This window comes from Opisthocomus hoazin, chromosome 4 (genome assembly GCF_030867145.1).
Source record: "Opisthocomus hoazin isolate bOpiHoa1 chromosome 4, bOpiHoa1.hap1, whole genome shotgun sequence".
In the NCBI taxonomy this organism is placed as follows: domain Eukaryota; kingdom Metazoa; phylum Chordata; class Aves; order Opisthocomiformes; family Opisthocomidae; genus Opisthocomus; species Opisthocomus hoazin.
In genome coordinates this window covers 74,945,335-74,967,202 of record NC_134417.1, presented here as the reverse complement: position 1 = coordinate 74,967,202, position 21,868 = coordinate 74,945,335, and the positions used below count along the sequence as shown (strand labels likewise).

Genomic DNA, 21,868 nt, shown 5'->3' with positions numbered 1-21,868 from the left:
ACAAAGAAGAGTAATGCAGTTAATCTCCATCTATCATTTGGCATATTCTTCCTCTCTGCCTAGCATTCTCATGGGGATGATAAAGATATTTAAAAATGATTGAGCATTCAGGATTTTTTTACTATTACATTCAAATATTATTTTTGTTGATTGATTACTAAAATGATTACAGAGAAACAGATTTAATGAATTCTTTTTTTACCTAGAAGCATCTTTGCTATTACTTGTATTTGGCCCTTTAAAAAGCGCAGACTGAACAAGACCAGTTAAACTGGCAATCTGTTTCTCCATGGCTTGTATCCTCTCTCTGTAAGACAAGAGAACCGTTTGTTAAAGCCAGATATATTTGCTTTCAGACTTGTTTTTCTAGGTGAATGATTACCACAGGATTGGAAAGACACTACAGAGTTTGTGCAAAGGCCCATGGGTACCAGTTTGCATATACCTTGTTGCAGCAGCTTACCGCATCTTGGTTTGGACAGCTTTTGCATGGTAACAGACAATGAAAAAGACATCTGTTTGGTTAAAAAAGAACAAAACAAACAACCACCCAGATAATAAACTTCTAATGATTTGATGAGACAGGCACCTAAAACAATCAGCGCCTGTTGGAACCAGTGAAAATAATTTTTTTCAGCATTACATACATTTTCTCTTTTACCTACCCAATAGTTTTTTTCCTGTATATAAGCTTTCAGGATTAAACACGTTACACTTCTTCTTGTTACTATTTTTACTTTCCCCAAACCCAGGATTTTTGTCTGCGAAGCATTTAATCTGCCCAAGATGACTACTTGCCAGCCCAAATCCTTCACACCTGACATTGCAACTGTCTGCTTTGGAAAGGACAGCAATGCAACAGACGAGGCACAGGACACCAAATGCAGACTGTACAGCAACATTATCATAAACCACATTTGATTTCATGCACATATCCTTAGAAATTCCTAAAAAGCAGAAGAAAAGACATGAAGAAGAACCGTAATAGGTATGATCAGCGCTTTCCATAGGTACCAAAGGCCACTAAACAACAACGACTTTTTTTTGGATAGAAAGGCTAACATTTGTGTGTTTACCTGTTTACATAAATGCATATACTAGTCAGGTACCAGGTGACTTCCTTGGTGGGCTCCAAAACAGCCTTTTGCTCACACAGGTGCCTACTTTCACATGCCAGTATGTCAATGGCACATCACAACACAGACACACATCAAATACGGGACCTCAGACAGGACCTTCTGAAAATACATCCCTATATACCAGCAGTTAAGTGACTGGGGAGACACACAAAAGCAAATGCTAACAGCGCGCTGGGATTTGGAAGATGACTGTGAACAAAACTTCTCAAAAAGCAAGAGACTAAGACCAGCAGCGACTACTGGTGAGGATGAATGGACAGACACATGCAGCCCCAGATTTAGCATCCACCACCACTGCAGCATCCTGGGCACGTGGGAACAGCCGAGCTCTGGCCACCCCCAGCTCCAGTTGCCGTTTGGTGGCCAAAGCAATAATGCCAATCGATAAGGGCCATATAAACTCAAATGCAGGTACCAACACCAGGCAAAAGCAAGCTGATGTGACACAAAGCGAGTAACCAGCCCAGCTTGTAGCCAGCCAGATTATCCAGGCTAATGATTTCATTCACATTCAGGGAATGAAACAGAGGTTTGCTGGGACAGCACGCAGATACCATAGCCAGGAGAGACTCCAAGACACCCAGATGTCGAGAAAACAGGGCAGCAAAACAAGTAATGAGATGATAACAGACACAAGGAGGGGAGAAGAAAGTGCTCCGTCAGTCCCCAGCCGGTAGACGTGTTCTTACTGCGATTTAATACAGCATGCGCGTCTTACATTTCTGTCTTCATGTTGAAAGGTATTTTGAACGGTGATGAGAAGACTAGTGAATCTGACCTAATTCATTCCAAACCAAGAAATACGTTACAGAATTTCCACTATTATAAGTTTTAAAATAAGAAACTGGTTCAGGCTACAGTAACCTTTGGAACAAAAATGAGTACTAAAAGCCTGGGATAAATATATTCTAACAAACTTTAATACAGCATTTTTGACACTTAATAATGAAAACATTTTTTTTTTCCCAGATAATCATCACAAACCCCTTCTGGAACTACACTCAATTGGAAGTCTATCTGTTTTACCAATTCATAAATATGATGTTTTTTCCATCCCACATTCGATAATCTGGAAACAATTTTCTGGTTCAAAAGAGATTACGGCAACACAAAACTGATCTTGTCCTTTGCCATGAAATCTAGGAAACTATGTTGTTAAGAGGGAGAGGGATGTTCCAGAGATAGGAGATGATGAAAAACGAATGAAATACTGGAATTATTTGCACAGAGCACATTATTTTTCATATGGTAAAAGCATTAAGAATGTGAAGAATCTACATGTGCTCTGGAGTTACTCCATTAAAGACAAGGCAGGATTTTTCCTGTAATCGTTTCACTGTAAATACCCAGACTCGTTATGGCCATCAGCACCAAACATTTCAAAAGCAGGTGTTTGAAAGGAGGCGCCTTTTAGGCACTAAATAAAACCACCTGATTTTCGGAGACCTGGCGGTCTGTCTGAAGGTGGTGGGAGGCAGCGAGCTCCAGGGCTGGTGGCCCTGTCCTGACACCTGCCGCAGGGTCACAGAGGAGCAGGGACAGGCTCCGCAGCCACCCCCTGCCCCTCCGACTTTCTTGTGAAGGGCTGGAGCAATCTCAGCTCTGGAGGGAGAAAATGAACGCTTTCCTCAGCCTCTGCCAGGCCAGAGTCTATCAGGGATGCCGGCACTGTCGTGACAGTTGCACATTTTTGGTTCTCAACATTATATTCTCTACCTCTTGCTGTGCTCACTGCTGTGGAGAGGGAAGGTGAGGACAACAGCCTGCCCCACCATCCCTTCCTGCATCAGGCAGGCTGGGGTCCCAGGGATGGGGCAGGCCAGGGTCCCCAGGGCAAGGGACAGGCCGATGCTACAGTGACACGGGGCAGGCCGGGGTCCCCAGTACATGGGAAAGGCCAGGGCTCCGGTGACGTGGGGCAGACCAGGGTCCCCAGCGCATGGGAAAGGCCAGGGCTCCAGTGACATGGGGCAGGCCAGGGTCCCCAGCGCATGGGACAGGCCGGCGCTCTGGTGACGTGGGGCAGAGCAGGGCCCCTGAGTATGGGGTGGGCCAGGATGTGGAGCCCAAGGAGAAAGGGTCAGGCAGAACAAAACACAGTGGTGCCTCTTTGCTGACGGTGGTGGCATGAGAAGCACGAACCCCATCTCTGTTCCCAGACTAGTTTCCCAGAAAAATCTGCATCTCTCCACCACCCAGGAAGAGCAGGGAGGGTCTGTTCTACAGCAGTTGGGAAAGAAACGGCTATTTTATCAGTGTGAGCACGGAAGGGCATTGTTTCGCATTGTTTTCCTGTGAATGCTGGGAGAGTCAGAGGTGGTAGCACAGTGGGGGAGGAAAGGAGGGGGCAAGGTCAGAAGCTGCTCCCAGCTCTGGCAGGCCTCTCGGTCAGACTTGGCTTTGGCTTGTCACAGACCTTGGCCAGCAAAGCAGGCACCAGCCTCTCGCCAGCCCTGTTCTCCTGGCAGCCTGATCCACAGCCCTGGCACCGGGTATGTCCAGGCACTCCAGCCCTGCCTCAGCATCTCGCCCCCCAGATTCACCAGAAGCAAAACAAGCCCTTGCTTCTCCAGGGTCTGTGCACTGAGACATCAGATTTCATCACCAGTTTTCTTCCTTACAGCTTCATGGAGGTTTCATGTCATTCCCTCTACTGCAACTAACTGGAAGTAATCCCAAGCAGGGTACAGTGTATTGTGGAATTGGAAACCACTTCTCACTGTGATGCTATTTAAGCGTGACTTGGTTGTTCCTTCCTTTTCCTGGGGACATCTTTAATATTCACATCACTGGGAAGATACTTCGTACAGACACAAACTAGAACTGAGCTGTGTAACTGTTCATTCATGTTCCTGTCCCACCCTAGGCTGTGCAGTGCATCATTCGTAACAGACGTATTCAAATACCACATCTGACACCACAAACTAATTGGCACACTATCCTGGAGAAAGATTTTCAGTGACTTCATATTTTATAGTTAAATCCTGAATGAAGTCTCTATAATAATCAAAAAGAGTGTCAGAGACAGGGAAAAATACATTTCTTTCTAAATTATCCTATGAGAGAAACATTTCATTAGAGATTTTTTTACCTCACCGGGGGAAAAAAGGAAACAGGAGCAGGATGTCTTTCCCAATGGCTTCCCTAGACCCAAGTGAAAGTGGAACAGTCAGACTTTACCCCAAAGTCCCCTCAAAACAGCAGAATGGACATCCTGGAAGGGTGTGAAGCAAAGAGCACCAGAACTCTTCTGTACTCTGCTCTCCTCCCAAGGGAAAGATACACACAGGTGAATATTCCAGTCTTCTAAGAATAAAATTAAATTCAAACTTTCTACAGGTTGAAGCTAAAGCAAAAGGGAAGCTCTGAAGCACTGCCAGCTGTGATACTACTTGACAACTCTTATTTGAGAACCTGCATCTCATCTTCCTACAAACAGTTCCTCCAACAGAAGGAAGCTGAAGTACAGTTTGCTTTTCCTCCATCCTCTGCTGGTCACCTGCCTTCATCTTTTTCTGCCTGGTTATTCAACATCTTTCAGAAGCGAAGATGCAATTTTGGCCCCATGAAAAATGTCTGCGAGGGTGTATCTGCAAAGTCCACCTTTCTTACACAATTCTCAGTTCATTGCTGATGGAGTCTCCCACTGCCCATGCCTTTACAGAGTATCACCATTTTTTTCTAAAGCATAAGAGAGTCCATCAATACTTTAAAACATCAAACAATAAAGTGGTTTTGTGATGGGAACAATATCCAATAACCTACACATGGCCACTACACTTTAGTCTTGAGCTGCAAGCCACAAGCCATGAATGTGGTCACATTTTTTGCTGAGTTCTTCCATCATCTTTTCTCACTAATGTGACATAAAAAAAGGACAAAAGTTATGTTCAGGCAGAAGAGAACCACAGTACACTCCTGAAAGGCTTCTGAAGGAAAAACTACCTTGTTGTATAGAGCTACCTTGCTATTCCAAGCATTGTATTTTAGTGAGCAGCAGCATTTATTACATACATATGCAGCACTATCAAATAACCTAGAATTTTGCAACACAACATGTGTTTTAAATGCAAAGAAATTAAATGGCATTTAATTTAATGCACTTTTTGGGTAAACAGCTTCTTTTCCAATTTATCAACATTTAAACATCTGCTTTGCCTGTAGTGACTTCCAGAACTGTCCACCATAAGCTACATAAACAGGCCATCCAAAAACATGATAGCAAATCGCTGTTTAAACAACTCATGCTCCCTTACAAAAATTTACTCATTCTTTCAGTAAACTTCAGATCTAATGGATGATGACCCCTCAAAGATGAACTGCTGTAACCTGTTACAACTGCTAATATTTTTTGTGTATATGAATACTAACATATTTTATTTTTTAAAATATCCATGAACTTCTCACTGTTGTAAAAGAGCTTTATATGGAACTCTTCTGGTAGATGAATTACTGTGGGAATTTATTCGATGCTTTAGACCTCAGAAGTAGCTAACTTGAAAATACCCAAGGTAAAACAGATACAAGAAAGAATTACATGAAGCAATTAAATCCCCTTCAGCTCTGGCTTAAATAACAGGCTTGATGACACTGGCTTCCGCAATACAAAACTAAAATGGGAAACTCCAGATGAAGAGATCAGAAATACCATTTTTCTCCTTTTGTAGACCCAGATCTGCTGCAGTTAACATTCCAAAGGTAATGGACCCATTTCCTTCAACAAAACAGGGATACGGTCAATGAGAGGTCTGACCTGCTACAAATACCCAACATATTCTGATAAAGTACATATACCCCGTACTGGAAAAATTTAAGGAGAATTAACAGGGGAAGAGAGATTCAATTTAATTTCTGGCATTGTCACTATCCATCTTAATCTTTTCTCTGACTTTAACTAGGCATTGTCCTGAGGTTGCGACAGTGCTACTTCAAGGTAATTTCCACAAAGAGATGGCACAAGGGATGTTTTCTTTGTTCTCAGTGCACTCCACTAGGGACTGAAGGAACAACAGTGCTGCGATGATGGCTTCGATGCTTGCAGGATCCTCAACTCACTCCTGACAGAGCTGGGATGGGGACTCCCCCTTGAGACAGTGCACACAGTGCACAAACGCAAAAGGCCTCCCTCCTCAGCATCCCCATGGCTAACAGGTACTCAACCTGCCCTTTTGCTGCTGCCCCACACCTGACACCCTCTGCACGCAGGCTGACTGAACACACCGCCGTCTGCTTTCTCTGGGCTGGTTTTTAGGCTTTTTATACAGTCATCAGCAAGTGGACAATGTGCATGACAGAGCAGCGTACACCTCTTTTTTACGATGCCTGGAAGAGAATGAAATCGGCCGTGTGTCTCCAATCCCAAAATATTCTTACTGACAGAAGCAAGCCCAGCTGTACTGCTTTTATGGGTAAGTCCTACACAAGAAGGTACAGGATACTTTTCTGCCTTTATGCACATCACCTTTCAGGTGTTCATATAACCTTGTAACAACTCAGCCCCTGCTGAAGCAGGAAAAAAGAACCTCAGCCTGGCTACCCTTCGTGTTCCATGTTTAGTTTAGTACAATCTCAAAGGTGTTTGCTCTCAAAATTTATGAAATTATTACAATGGTAGAATAAGGCTTAGAGCATTTTCTATCTGTAGAACTCAAACCCAATTCTTAATATTGCAGTGGTTAGAAAACACACCAAATTACATGCACTGTTTTGGTATTTACAATTATTCTTTTAACAGTCACACTTTCTCAAGGTTAAAAAAACCCACAGCCCATAAGGGCAGCTTTCAAAATTATTTTTTCAGTGCTGTGTGGCTAATACACACCATGCTGAATTTTAAGGTCATGTTTTTATTTGGAAGTGTAATGATGCAAGTGCTATTTTCATCACTGTAAATATATTCTGGGACCAGGACTACAACTTCTGGTGCAAAGCTCCCCTTAAGGAGCTACAAAACTATCTGTATAGTTGCTCTCTATATACTCACAGATACACAGCCTTGTGTATATCTGTGTAGCTGAGTGAACAGATGAGTTGCCCAGATTGCGAAGTTGTTGTTGTCCTTCTTTATTTTCAATCCCCTAACACGAACATTCTAAAATTTTTGATCTGAAAGCTATCTCTTGGATTAGAATTGGCAAATATAGTTCAAATTACTTCCTAGTTGTAGTAATGGAAGCTTGAAATGAAATTTCAGGTACTTGCATCTTTTTCTTGGAAATAAATGCATACAAATAAGGTTTCCCTGACCCTAACTGTAGTATGCCCTAACTCATACACTTGTGTCAACATAACTACCAAGCTATAAGCCTCTAATTTTTGTGGATGGCTGATTTTCTTCTGTCCTTCATTTTCTCCCCACCAGTGGACCTCACAACACATTATTTTCTCTGGCCAAGCGTGGTCAGAGGCAACTAATTGTTGAGGAAGTTGCTCAGGTGGAAAGGAAGTTTGGGGGCTATACGAAGTTCTGCATCTCCCCAGTGGTTAAGGTAGTCAGCAGTTACCTTTGGCCTCTGTGAGCTCAGCATTTTCCAGCTATTCATCTTCACTTCCCTAAAGAGCTCTATGAAAGTTAACAGCACAAACAATACACTAGAGATTAGCGTATCATACAAACACACAGCAACTCATACAAATACACAGCAACCGACTGGAAGTGTAACGATTTTTCCCTCCTAGCACAGGGTCTATGGCAGGAGAAGCCGTCACAGACCTTTGCGTAAATCTGGTCCTTAAAAAAGACAGGAGAAATCATTGTCATCACTGTCAGTGCACAGAAGTTAACAGTCAGGTCACCAACTATATGTGAAGTGGGAAAAATCATTGCGAACAGCGTTCGTGCTTCAATTTCTTCCCTGGGACAGACTTGCTCTTCTCAGCAGTTTCCCCTCAAGGAACATTATTATAAACAACTGTCCTATTTTTATGCAAATTCATGTTTTACAGGAGATAAGACAGTAATGATAAATTCTTCCCATTTCCTAACACTAGATGAGAAAAACTCTACTCCATAAAGAACCAAAATTGTAATATCAAGAGTGTCATTCGTAACGGGGGTGAAATATATTCCCTTATTAGCAGGAACAGAACATCATTTGTTCTTGTAACATGATCTGGTTGTCTGGAAAGAAAAATCCTAGTTAATCATTTTATTTTATTATATTCTTTCCAATGACTGAAATTTACACAAATGAAAATAACTAGGAATTGATCATGGGTTGACAATACTTTCAGATTGTCAGGTGGTGTCACATCTCCTCTAAATTACTAACTACCTTAACAGACGGCTAATAAACACTGCAGCCCAGTGCAGCAGCCTCCTACACATTACATTGTCCCCGGGGTGTTAAACGACACAAGGTACGCAGATTAGGAGCATTTCTCATTTGCATAAATTAAGTTCCAGCTCTGGCTTACCTTGTCTCCTTGTCCTTGGGCATTGCAGGTGAGCCGTAGCCAAAAGCCTGCTTGTCGACTGGGGAGGGCACCACCTCGACCATGCCCGGGGGGCCGAGGGTGCTCCGTGCTTTCACGTCCACAAACATAGGTGGTCCCGGCTCCTTTTTGAAGGACTGGCGGCTGGGGGAAGCCCTGTCAGGCTGGATGGCGTGGGAGGGAATGTGAGCACTGTGGTGAGGATGAATATCAATCATTCTCATGTCGGTCACCCTGTGAGGTGAGGCGGGAGGCGTCTTAGAGCCGAGAGTGGGCAAGTGGCTCTCCGGGTACTTTCGTGACTTTTGTCTGTACAAGGACTGCTCCAGCATTTCAGGCGGCATAGAGGGGTTGCAGTAAGTGCTCGATGACCTCATGGCACCGCGATGGTAGGTTACGATGTGATCAGGGACATCAAGGGGGTGTCCGGAGTGGGGTGCAGCCACACTCATCCTCCCCTCGTGAAACAAGTAGGGATCACTGTACAGACCTTCATTTCGGATCAGGGCAAGATTTTTGTTACTCATGTCCTCGTCTGGCTTCACGTCCCGTCTCTCTAAAATGGCGCTTGGGCTGGGTGATATTGAGCGCGAGGCTGGCACGCTGGAGAGCCGGTCCCTGGGGATGGTGGCATTGCCTGGCACACCCATGGGCCGGCCCCCGCCGTACGGAATCCTGGACGGAGAGGGAGGCATGGAGTGGGGCACCGGGGTGGAGGGTGGAGAGCTGGGCATCGCGTGCGAAGGATGCGTGGCAGATCCGGGGCGGGAAGCACTTGGGCCATCTCGGCCCGTATAAGCAATTTCCCTCTGCATCTGGAAAGGAAAGGAAAAACATGTAAGATATAAAATTACTGAATGAGCAAAACATGATGTGGGTTACGACAACCTTGACATCTACAGAAAGAAATGGGAAAAAACCCAAACCCTCACAACCAAATAATTTGTCATCTGCATATACAAAACACTTGGGGACCTCAGTGCCTAAAGAAGATTAAGAGCTACAAACAGCAATAAAATGGGCTGCTTGTTAAAGGAATACAAGAGTTTTAAAAATGCTTTTGCTTACGCAAATACTACCTTACCCTAATCTGATATTCACAGCTACCGAAGCTGGGGGATTTCAGTGCCAGGTGCTCTAAGTACATGTAGCCAGTGACAGACTTAAACAGTTTATTGATCAGACACACAGGCTCACTGATTCCAGGAAGAAAATGCTGATGCTGTGGCATCACAAATAGAGCTGAAGTCCTTACGCAGGAAAAATAAATATTGCAACTAATTGGCCATTTACTTCAGTGCAGGATTTAGCCTTTTGCTAATAATTTGTGCGGTCTTTATCATACAAAGGATACACAAAGCATAGGAGAACAACACACACACACATTTATTGACTGTAACAGTCAAGTTGCATGGAAACAGTTTGACCCTACAAAACTTGTGCCACAGGTTTCCTTCATTGCAAAGATAACAGTGCTTCAGTTAGTTTGTGGAGCACGCACTCAGAAAGTCACCAAACAGTTTACCACAGTTCTGTAAGCAGCAAGCAGTAACTGCCAGCAGTAAGGAATGAGCAAGCAAGGAAAAGAAAGGGAAAGCTCCATACCAATGTACTAGTGCTTTGTTACCAGAGGCCTTGGCAAAAATCTGCCACGGAGACATGTGCTTCTGAGACTGCAGCATCTCACTCTGCCCAGCAATGACCTCTGTAGATGGCTGAACACTGTCAGTGACAGATACAGGAGAAATTCTCCCTCTAGCAAGCATCATGTGCCTGCCCTGGTGCCATTAGGGTAAGGTGGATAAACAGAGAGATGAAAAAGTCAGCTGGGTTCCACCAAATACAGAAGAAAAAAAATTACAGCTTCTAAAATTTGTGTTGGCAATTTCAGCTTCTCTCTCCATTACCTTCAAGGGATTGTAGAAAACTGAGCATCACCAAGCCTGACTACACACTCCTAAAGTTACAGAGCTCACACTAATGTGCCATGGAAGTTGCTGATGTGAAATCCTCACCATTTTTCTGCTCTTTCACTCCTTGCTTTGACAATGTCACTGGATTCATTGCAGTTACAGTGATCCACAACTGATGAAGCAAGAAATTATATTCTGTTCCTGCCCCACCACAGGTTTTTCCACTGATAAGGGAATTGCGATGGCGGTGTATAAACAATAGCTGTTCTCATCACCGCAGGCTCCGCACTTGGGAATTACAAATGACATTCCCCAGGGCCAGAGATCAAAAGTCTGGAGTATCAGGTATCAGAAAGAAGAAAGGACATAACCTGATCATGGCAGCAGCAATAATAAATAAGTAGAAGAGAACAAAGGAGCGCTCTGGGATGGGTCATAAAAGAGCCAGACAAAAGTCCTCAAGACAAAGGGGAACACGGGATAATTTTTTCATTTGCACAGAGAATTACTGTAGTCTGGACATTAAAATATAACTAAATACTATTAATAAAATTAACAGTGGGCATTCAACATACTTTTCTATCAGCTTGAAGAAACACTGCAACATACTGAGCTGTATTGTGCGTTCAGAATCTGGACCTGGGCCAGCAGAACAAAAAGACTCCTACTGACTTGAGCAGCTTTGGGATCACGCCTCCAGGGACAGGCAGCCGTAGACGTTTTGCACTCAGAGAAGAGCCCAAGGAAATAAAATCATCCTGGGTTTCTGCTGCACAAGCTATACTATGCCCTGTTTAGTTGCTTCAGCTAAAGCTACGACACATGCAACAGTATCTGGCACAGAAACCATAGACACTGGGAAACCCTGGGTTGCAGTGAGAGAAAAATTCCAATGTTACCTCGTGGAGAGGAGAAAATTTCCATGGGAGGCTTTGAAAGCAACAGGTTTAATTTCCCCTAACTTCTGGACTTCATATTCCTGTATATGCTCGTTCATTTCTTAAGTCAAAGAAAAATTCCTACTTTCCACCTTAACATATTGCTATAGTTAAGATGGAAATCAGGAGTTCAAATCCAGGGCTGAACTATGGCCAAAAGCCCTGTGTCTGAGTACTGATGTATGTAATGCTATCTACTTTTGCTTTAAAATAGCACTTGGGAGTACAGAGACTGAACCAAGCACCCGCTGGGATGGGCAGGGCACAAACGCCTGGGCAGACAACCCCTTTCCGAAAAGGTCCCTTTCGATGTTCAGCCATGACTCAGCCCCTGGGTGGAGCGCACAGAAGGGGAGAGCAGCTGCAGCCATGAGTCCAGGGTGGGCTGGGCAGGGTCGTGAGCTGGTGACCAGGAGCCAGGCAGCCTTACCAGCTGGATTACTGTGTCTTCTGTCACCTGGTTGGTATTTTCTCTCTTTCCACTTTTTTTCTCTTCAAAATCTCCAGATTCTTTCCTAATGACAACTTTGAAAATGTGAATGATGGTTTCTTTTTGCTTTTCATCTATACATCTTTTGTGTGATACTCAAAGCACACAACTCTCTCTCATATATACCCCACTTTCTGTGCTGTTTTCCTTCTTCTGTCCTCCACCACAAAACCCCCATGTTGCTCAATGAAAACATGTACTCTAATATGCAGGCTGTCTTGAGCCACGTGCTCTTGGACTTCAACTGCATGACTCAGGGACAGAGAAAGAGGATATTCGTCTTATCTGAGCCTCTAAACACTAGGTCCTATCATAGCCAATTGCTTTGAGGGTGAAAGGAAGAAGATTTTTAGTGCAAGCACAGGATCATATGCTTTTCGACTGCAGCCATGTAATACGATTGCCTGAGGGTGTGGTTTTCCTTAACACATAGCTCTTCCTTCTTCTTCCTGCCTATAGACTTTACATCCCCAAAACAGAAACTTGTCTTGTCGATCCGTAGGTTAAAAAATGGCAGCTAGCAATGATTTCTGTATGAGGGGAAAAGGCATCACTAAGAATCTTTCACTATCTGTAGGAAAAATGATCACACCATGTCTAAACATCTCCTGTGGAAAGGTTTTTGGACAGTCTAACAGCTTGAGTCTGTAAGATACAGATTTGAATTTTTTTTTAAACCAGACCAACAGAGACACTCTTCACTTAAGAAGAGTGAACATCATATAAACCTAGCTATGTTCTTTATTTCAAAACTAGTTGGCATACTCAATGACTTTCTATATTTTGAATACGACTATATGCAGAAAGGTAGCAAACCAGCTATCCACCCAGCCAAACGGATGACCTTACAAAAAGTCTCACTCCTGGTAGCTCACGTAAGGGTGAGCAGACCCAGTGTCTCTGCATAGAGCAGAATACAAAGCTTGTGGCAGCTCCCGGCCTTGTGAACAGCACAGCTCCCCAGCAAGGAGGACAGAGTTGTGGTATCATAACCCTTATGGATAGCAAAGAGCTCTTCAGTGGTTCAACAGCTGGTGATGTCTGCAGTACAATCCAGTCTGTCTTGTTGTCCATCAGGACCAATACAGCACGATGCTGATCTTTATTCTAATTGTTGAGGCTGTCCTGCCTTCTAGGTCACTCTTGTGGTCTGTCCCAGCATGGGCATCTCACAATGAAGAAACTATCCATACTCCTGTTTCTCCAGCTGCCTCAACACCCCGTCCACTCCTGTGGCACACACCAGACAGGGCACGCGGAGCTGTGCTGGCACGCACACCAGGGCGATGCCAGGTAGCACTAAGCACTAAGCCTACCACTGATTCATCGGCACCACACCACCCCTTCACCTCACCACGCAGCTGGATACCAGAGGTGCAGCCTGACTCACACCATTATCCGCCACCTTCTCACAGCAAAACACGGGCAAAGTAGGCCAGAGTTTCTGACCTGGCAGCCCTTCCCATTGCTCTCCCAGGCCTCGTCTGTCAATACAGAACACAGCAACTGGCTTTGCCTGCCAAAATACCTACACGGAACATATTGCCTAGATGGAGCTCATCCATGCACCCTCTCAGAGATACTTTGAAGTTCCCAGTAGACTCCATTAATCACCTCTCAGACATGAGAAGCTATTACCTTCCTTCCTCTCCCATTGTCACCCTGCATCTCCCTGAGGAAACTGCACCTATGCTCCTCAAGTTGGCTCACCCAACAGTAAACAGGACACCTGCAAAGAATTTTATTAAGAGCTTGGAGAATCTTTTATGAAAAAGGTGCAGAAACACTAAGCATTGATGCAACACTGATAAATTCATCTGTCTGTAAAGAGACCTTTCGTGGAAATTGCTCACCAGAAGAAAATCCTCTAAAAGGTGAGGCAATCCTTCACTTTTCTAATGAGGAAAGACTGATTAAAGAACTCCAAATCCAACAACGAGTTCACTAGTTTGTTCTTTTCTCATAAAAAATGAATTGACAGCTTTACTGTACCAGTTGTCCAAACCCCTCAGTTTAATGAGGAGTTGCACTACATGATACCACTTCTGTCATGAGTGATGTTTCATTCAGGCTGGGTTTGAACAGCTGAAAGCACAAACACATTTTTGCAAAAAACCTGTCATATACAGTTTTAGTATTTCTAAAATAATATAATTTACAATAAAAAATAGTGTAGTCGAGAATTAAAAAATTGGTAAACAGTCTGAAAATGAAATTTTTTAAGTGTCTGTACCATAACTATCTGTCTGAAGCCAAATCCTTATGCTGTCAGACATCACTGAGAGGTTGTCACACTTGTCTGTCCTTGCCTTCCCATAGTATGCCTTTTAATTCCTACAGATTTCCCCATTCTGTTGGGTCACTGAAGAAGAAAAAACAGGCTGGCTGCAGCTGTGGGTTCCTCTAGCTGCCCAAAGACATACTTGAAAGCTGCAAACATATTAGCGTAATTTTTAGTTTTTTCTGGTCAGGAACTTTCCAGTGAAAAATACTTTCAGCAGACAATGCTAATCCAAAAGAGCTGAAACATTTGTTAAAAATATCAGTAAAGACAGAAGTTGGACAAAAATCACCCAGCAGATTTCAGTCAAACACTGACATTGTTTCTTATCAGACATCCCTAGAGTACTCTAGAGTTTTGGCTTTCCAGATTCATAGACCTGGGGGAACTCAGTCAGAGTCTGCTCCGGGGCAGGGACCTTGGCTCTTCCACAGTCTCTTCAGCAGGGCGGGTACTTGATAGTTTTGGGATGATCTTCTAGACCAAGCAGTAAGAGATGCCAGGGGTTTCAATGTCCAGTGCTTCTCAGCAGGGCTTCCAGACTAGAAGTTTATTTGGCAATTTTGGCTAAGAATGGGCCCCCTGATGCCCAAAAGAGAGAGTTCAGACTGTGAAACAGCTGACCTAGGCTAAGCTGGAGACCTGGCCTCAGCTGAGTCTGGCCTTACAGTACTAGGCTCTAGCAGCTGCCAGGGTTCACAATTGTTTTTCATTATGGGAACCACATGCTGGTGAAATAAAACTTCAAACTTCCCACGAATGGGGAACTTCAAGACCCAGCTAGCTGTTCTTAACATGTCCCACATATTTCCATTGTTTTTTCCTGGATAATTTTCCAGACAAGGAGTTGCAGAACCCCCTGAGAAATCTCTGTATTTATTGTAATTAACTTCCCACTCTTAGCATGCATCTAGGTTTCAGTTCTTTAGCTCCTTTTGCACAGTTTCAGTATATGCCCAGATGTAAAATCTCTGTATTATGGTGAAACAGGCGTTGAGCTAAAAAACTCAGAACACGTATGAAACTAATTTTCTGGTTCTAGTGACTGATTATACCAGAACAGAATACTTCATTGGACATACATGGATATGACACGAGAATCACTGGGTTCTGCTTCTTCCATTTATGCACTGAATTCTGTGTTTTTTCTTTCCCTTGACCAGGAATGCTGCAATCAGCCAATACAAGATGTTTATTAGGATGAACCTGTGATGGTAAGTGATGTTGAACCCACTCAGTCCTCCAGTTTCTATGTTCATAGACTTTTTCTTGCCAGGCTCAGCTGGCTAGAAGCTGACATGAACTATATGGGAGAATGAGAAGATGATGTTCACCACCCTAGGAGGTGGAATCTAGAGCACATAAACATGACCCTCCAGAAAGGAGACATCCTGAGTGACCCTCAGGTGTCGTCACCATACTACTCAATATCACTGCAACATCCAGTCTCCATACCTTTCTGCCAGTTGCGCAGGTGTACACAAAGGTTATGGCACACACACTATTTCATCCTCAAGAGCAGAATTTTTAGGATATCATATTGCAACTGCCCATACACTGGTTTGAAGCTCAGCCACAGCATCACTTCCCTTTCCATGCCATAGAGCATCAAAACACATTCTTAATATTATTGTTTCTTATTTTATACCTGTATCTTTAATGTATACTGGTTCATGAACCCAGTCCCTGCAGCGATCCAAATGTTTTACCTCAAGGCATTTTACATGTCTCAGTATGTCCTTTTATATCCCTGACTACATATAAACTTAATTCATACCATATCCTAAAGCTCCCATGGGGAAAAGAAAGAATACCTAGTTCACTTTTTACTGAATGTAAAACAGATCCATAAAAATCTAAGCTAACCACAAAACAAATTTAACAGTAATATCAAAAAATATGTTTGGTTGCTTCACCTTGCCTTTAAGTCAATGTGCATGCTGAAGATGGATCATGCAAACAAGCAGAGGAGAGTTTCAGACCAAATCCTACACAGTCTGCTCTTTCAGGCATCATTTCTTCAGCTATCCTGATGCTACTCTGGGTCATTTTTCTCTACAATTTAAAACAGTACCACTCTTCTTGCACTCTTAGACAACATTGTTACCTATGGAGAAAAAACTCAATCTTTGATAAGATTTTTGCTCTTAAATAAATAAAGCCACTTACTGTTACTTAAGGAAATCACCTGTATGGCTACAGCAGTGAGATGAACATTTGGTTCCACTTCTTCTAATAAAGCGCTTTTTGTTTTCAGCCTTGAGTCTAAATCCTCAGTCTATGGTATAGTATTTGGTACATCCATGCCTTCTGGGAAAAGGTTTTGAAACAGTAAAAATGTTCCTTGTTGCCTCTGCTCACAACAGGGGCAGGCCATCTTGCTTTACCCGGTCATCTAAGTAATGCTGCTTCAATAGACTGAAGTACTTTTCCACATGACAAGCCTGCAATTTCTCCTCCCCTTCGAAATTAGTCACTAAATAACCTCCTTGGCATGTCACCCAGTCACAAACTGTGCAACACTATGTGATTCAATCGCTCAACCATTTTTTAATGTGTGCCTATGAGATGTATAGAAAGAGACTAACATTACAGAATGAAGCACAAGAGACTCACAAAGGGGAAAGTCATAAATAAACTAGTAACCTCCGTTTAGGTGATAGTGCATTTCAAAGGCAACAATATGAAACACATACATAATAATTTCCCAACAGTGAAGACCTCTAATTATTTAGCAAAGCCAGGAGATACAATTCTAGAAAAAAATACAGCAGTTCTAAACCTCAGAAGTTTTTCACGCACTCAGATTTGTAGCCACATTCGGCAGAGGGAAGCGGAAGCCCCTCCCGTCCGGCGAAGTGCGGAGACACAGGAGGAGGCTGTGTACTCATTAACCAGGCACCTGAGCTGCTTGGCTAACCTGAACTTTGGGGCCCCCATAAATCAATCTCATTGTTATCTCCGCAGCACACCACACCAGCCTTTTTTTTAAAAAAGGGCACAATAGAGAAGGCAAATTTTCACAAAAATTTAGAACAGAAAGGATGCTTCCCTCCCTTCCATTCCCTCACCCCAAAAGACCACAGAATATAGAAACTGTCTTCTTAAAAATAGCGTATCTACAGTCTAAAAGAAATGACACTTAAATATCATAGGGGACAATCTCATGACACAAGTACTTCCCAGTGCTGCAGTTATCTTCTGGTTTGGGTGAATCCAATTTTTCCTGTTGCTTTGGGGCTTTTTTTGCTTGTTTTTGTTTTTATGCAAGCAAAAAATGGCCTATACCACCACGATTGGCATTCAAAAGAACCACAATACAATTTAAGCACATGACCATGAGCTAATATTGCTGTAAAGAACCGGTTATAACAGGACCTTACTGGAGTAACACTTCTGCTTCACAGGAGCGCTTTCAGTCTCAGCCATTAGTGAGGGAGGCATCATTCATTTCTGCTATGAAAGGGCAATCTGACACAAAGCATTTAAGTAACAGGACAAAGATCAGAGCAGATGTGGTAGCCAAAACTAAAATCCAGGTGTTCCACCCCTTACTACACCGAGTCCAACAGCAGAGAAGTCCTCCGGCTTTGTAGACAGCTGCTGTGTGTTCTGATTTGTAATGTACATTGTAAATTTGTGTGCCATTATTGATCTTGACCAGAAGTTCAAAAAATTTATATGTAGTGTAATACAAGCAGTCTTTTCAGAAATGTACAAAATATTTATTTTGTCTTAAATGTTTCGTTTTCACTTTCACTGTGAAATATTTTAAAATATAATTTTTATTAAATATTTGCACTAGAACTATAATAAAGTATTATTATGGCACAGAAACAATGTTAAACCTATTTATTTTTATTTCAAATTTAATCAGTCAAGGCTTGTTTCTTGCAGTATAGGAGTAAAGCAATATTTACCATTCAAGCATCTGGCTTATATTTGGGAGGTTTAACTAACCAGTCAAGCATCCCCTTTTAATGAATGGATGTATATACTTGACCTAGTTAAAAGGCTGCTTAGGTCTGCTGACCAACCAGACTCACAAACATCAAGAGTAAGAAATACAAGCAAATGATCCTAGTCCACTTTGATGCCACACATGCTTTCCAACAGTTGCACAGTATATTCTTCCATCCACGTTCTTCTTACAGGCTAACAAACCTGCAGTGAGAAATCACACTATTATGCTAATACGCAGGATAAAAAAGACCACTATATTTCACCACAGTTTCTCTGCAATGAATTGCAAGCTGGCAGGATGCACATTTTCAGTAATAGGACTCTAGCATGATAAAGTATATCCCAGAACATCAGACATACTATAGCTAGTTCTCCATACATCTGGCACTATATGCAAGAGTCTTCAAGCACGTCAGATGCATACGAAGTTTTTCACATGAGGAATGAATCTTCTTTTAATTTTAAAATACATCAGGCACAACATCATAAATATCGTGCAGATATATCATTACAAAGGCTGTAATTTAATTTGTAGGTTCTAACAATGTATACAAACCATTCAAGCATCACTTTCCATTTCAATTACTTTATCAGAGCCCTCAAGCCTTGTCTAACTTGCCATGTATTATCCCATGTTTAATTACTTGCCGTGTATTTGTTTATAATGTACTGTACAGAACAAGAGTTCCTTTTCAGCTTAACCCCCTGTATATATAAAGGGCATGCCCCTAAGAGGCACAATACCTACGCTTCACTGAGATCAAGCCTGGAAGTTTAGATTAGCTTAGTATTTTAAAATCAGTGTTAATGTCTATGTTAATGATAGGCCCAAGTTACCATCTAGCTAAATCACCAGTCACTCTACTTTCTTCTACATTACTAACAATGTTGGTTCCCTCGACCTTTGCATCAATTTGCCCATCACATTAATTTATTTTCTGTTTGCTTCCTTCACTTTTAAGTGGAAAAAATGTTAGAGACACAGCATCAGCAAAACACACAATTACAAAGCCAGAGAATACTTTGAAGTCTACTGTGGGGTATAAACATATGGCATACATGTAACTTACTGCTTGACTGCTAATCAAAGTTCTTTCTGTTCCTGATAACAGCTCTTTTGGTTCCTATTACCTTAATAATACTTTCATGGATGGAAATAATTAAGCAGTTAATGCCTTGTACTGCTGTAAACAACCATTTCCTTGACAGAAAACAGGGAAGCAGTTACTGGCTGGATTGCTTGTCACTAACTCGGGACATGGTTTCGTTCTCAGCACTCTGGAGCAAAGCTTGTGATGGAGTCAATGGGGTTTTGCTTAAATGCAACAACTTAGTTCAGTCTAGCAGAACCCAAATGGGAAGACAGTTTGCTGATGATGGCTTTTACAGCTGTTCTACAAAAGAAGCATTATTTTCTCCTGGTTTTTTTGGGGGGTTGGGTTTGGGTTTTTTGGGGGATAATTTTTTTGCCAAGGAAGGTCTCATGCCACCTCACCGGTCCTATAGCCCACCCAGCTTCTGTTCCAAAAAAACAACAGTGTAGGAGGACAAAGACCTACGTAGGAGATGTCTGAAGGATCTCCTAAATCTGTGACTCTGATACACAAGACTCTTCAAGGCAGCTGGAGAACCACCATCAGCCCTTTCTTCCCTCTGCTTAGGCAAGCCTCACGGCAGAAACCTCTCAGTGGGGTTATCCCCTTTCCGCAGTGAAAGAAGAGATGAACGCCTAGCTTTGCCTCCAAACATTCAGAGAGGAAACAACGTACTGCGTCCAGCTCTGGAGCCCCCAACATAAGAAGGACATGGATGTGTTGGAGCAGGTCCAGAGGAGGGCCACGAAGATGATCAGAGGGCTGGAGTACCTCTCCTACGAGGACAGGCTGAGAGAGTTGGGGCTGTTCAGCCTGGAGAAGAGAAGGCTCCGGGGTGACCTTACAGCAGCCTTCTAGTACCTGAAGGGGCCTACAGGAAGGATGGAGAGGGACTTTTCACAAGGGTGTGTAGTGATAGGACAAGGGGGAATGGCTGTAAACTAAAAGAGGGCAGATTTAGATTAGATATTAGGAAGAAATTCTTCACCATGAGGGTGGTGAAACACTGGAACAGGTTGCCCAGAGAAGCTGTGGCTGCCCCCTCCCTGGAAGTGTTCAAGGACAGGCTGGATGGAGCTCTGAGCAACCTGGTCTAGTGGAAGATGTCCCTGCTCATGGCAGGGGGGTTGGAACCAGATGATCTTTACGGTGCCTTCCAACCCAAACCATTCTATGGTTCTAAAAAGTGCACCATCCAATCCTGATCTCAGTCTCAGCTGCTTCCCCATGGCAAAAACGGGGGACCAGAACACAGCCCTCCCCAGCTGCTGTCCTTCACAAAGGCACCAAGGTGACACATGGCCAGGCTGTGCTGGTGCCACCCACGACCCAGAATAACTCTTTTAAATTGGCCTCAAATTTCCCACATCAGCTCTCCAGCCCACTGCCTGTATTTACACCTACAAGGATGTGGGTGGTGTTTCCCTGAAGACTGAAAATCCTACAGAAGCTCTTTGAATTTGAGAGACCAAGCTAAACAAACAGGGAGGGAACAGAACAGTTCTGGCTGCCTGACACATACGGGATGTGAGATTATGTACAGACTATACAATCTTCTCCTAAACATACATACTGTTTGTTATTCCCTCTGTTCACCGATTCCAAAGGCACTCGGTGTAACAGATACGCCTTGGGGTAGACACAAATACCATAATATTCTCTTATACTTATTCCAAACTCCCTAGTTCTTAAAAAAAGATGCAAACAAACAAACAAAAAGCCCTCCCACATCGCAGAACACATAACTACTAGCTAGAATGAACCACTATAAAGCGGAAAGGCAGCTCCACAGCTTCACTTCTGGCAAAGCAGCACACTCGGTAGAACAGCTGGAGCCTGCAGCGTGGAGCAACCTGTACACGAAGCCTTTGAACCAGCACACAAGTGAGCATCTGAGCTCTAAGAGAACAGTGCTTCATCGTGACACGTGTATTAATGTTACGTATACATACGCACCTACATACATACACGTTTTGCATGCCAGAAGTACATTTCTGGCCTATCCTCTGGTGATGGCAGATCAACGTAATCAGGAATTCTAGATTTTTAGGGATTTAAAAAATTAAAGGCAGGCAAGTGCAAGTGGGAAATCCTGTGCTGGAAACTCTATAATAGCCTCTCAAAATTTATTTTAAGTTAACCAGAGCAAACATAGCCAACTCTCACTGGAGCCGCATGAAGAAGGTTCTGCAAAACTGAACTATTACATCAGGTCTGCAGTCTGTCTCTCAACCCTGTAATTTAAACCTCATGCTTCCTCCTCATTTCTGTACTGATTTAAACAAAGACGTTTTCCTAGCCGTAAGAAAGTATCACAGTATGTATCGCAGACGTACGTGCATTAAGCACCTCTGAAAAGTTAAGATGGCCCTGTCAGTTGCTCTGTATTGAGGATTTGTCTCACCTTGCGCTGCATTAAGAGACTGGCAGCCAGGCCCCCCCCAGCCAGCTCCCTCCCTCCACAGCCGGGCGTGACAAGCTGCCCTACGGCGTTCCCAGCCTCTCACCACCGACTGCACTGGGCCGCAATTTCTACCCTCAGCTTACAAGGATGAGACTTTTTTCCTAATCTTCTATAGTGAGCCGGCCCATATGTCTTCTTATTTAGCTCACACT

The 21,868-nt window shown here is 43.1% G+C and overlaps 1 protein-coding gene across 14 annotated transcripts in view; it reads right to left on the bottom strand.

Annotated features, from left to right (window-relative positions):
• Nucleotides 1–21,868, bottom strand: part of KIAA1217 (KIAA1217 ortholog) — a 374,019-nt gene that overhangs the window by 42,858 nt on the left and 309,293 nt on the right. For 10 of the 14 annotated variants that reach the window (XM_075419527.1, XM_075419537.1, XM_075419525.1 and 7 more), the window contains 2 exons: nt 8,556–9,388; nt 203–307 (listed from right to left, as the gene is read on the bottom strand). In XM_075419527.1, coding sequence (XP_075275642.1) covers nt 203–307; nt 8,556–9,388 — 938 coding nt within the window. Of the gene's footprint in view, nt 1–202; nt 308–8,555; nt 9,389–16,364; nt 16,572–21,868 lie in introns of those variants that run through there. The other 4 variants (XM_075419536.1, XM_075419538.1, XM_075419528.1 and 1 more) reach the window with 2 other exon arrangements.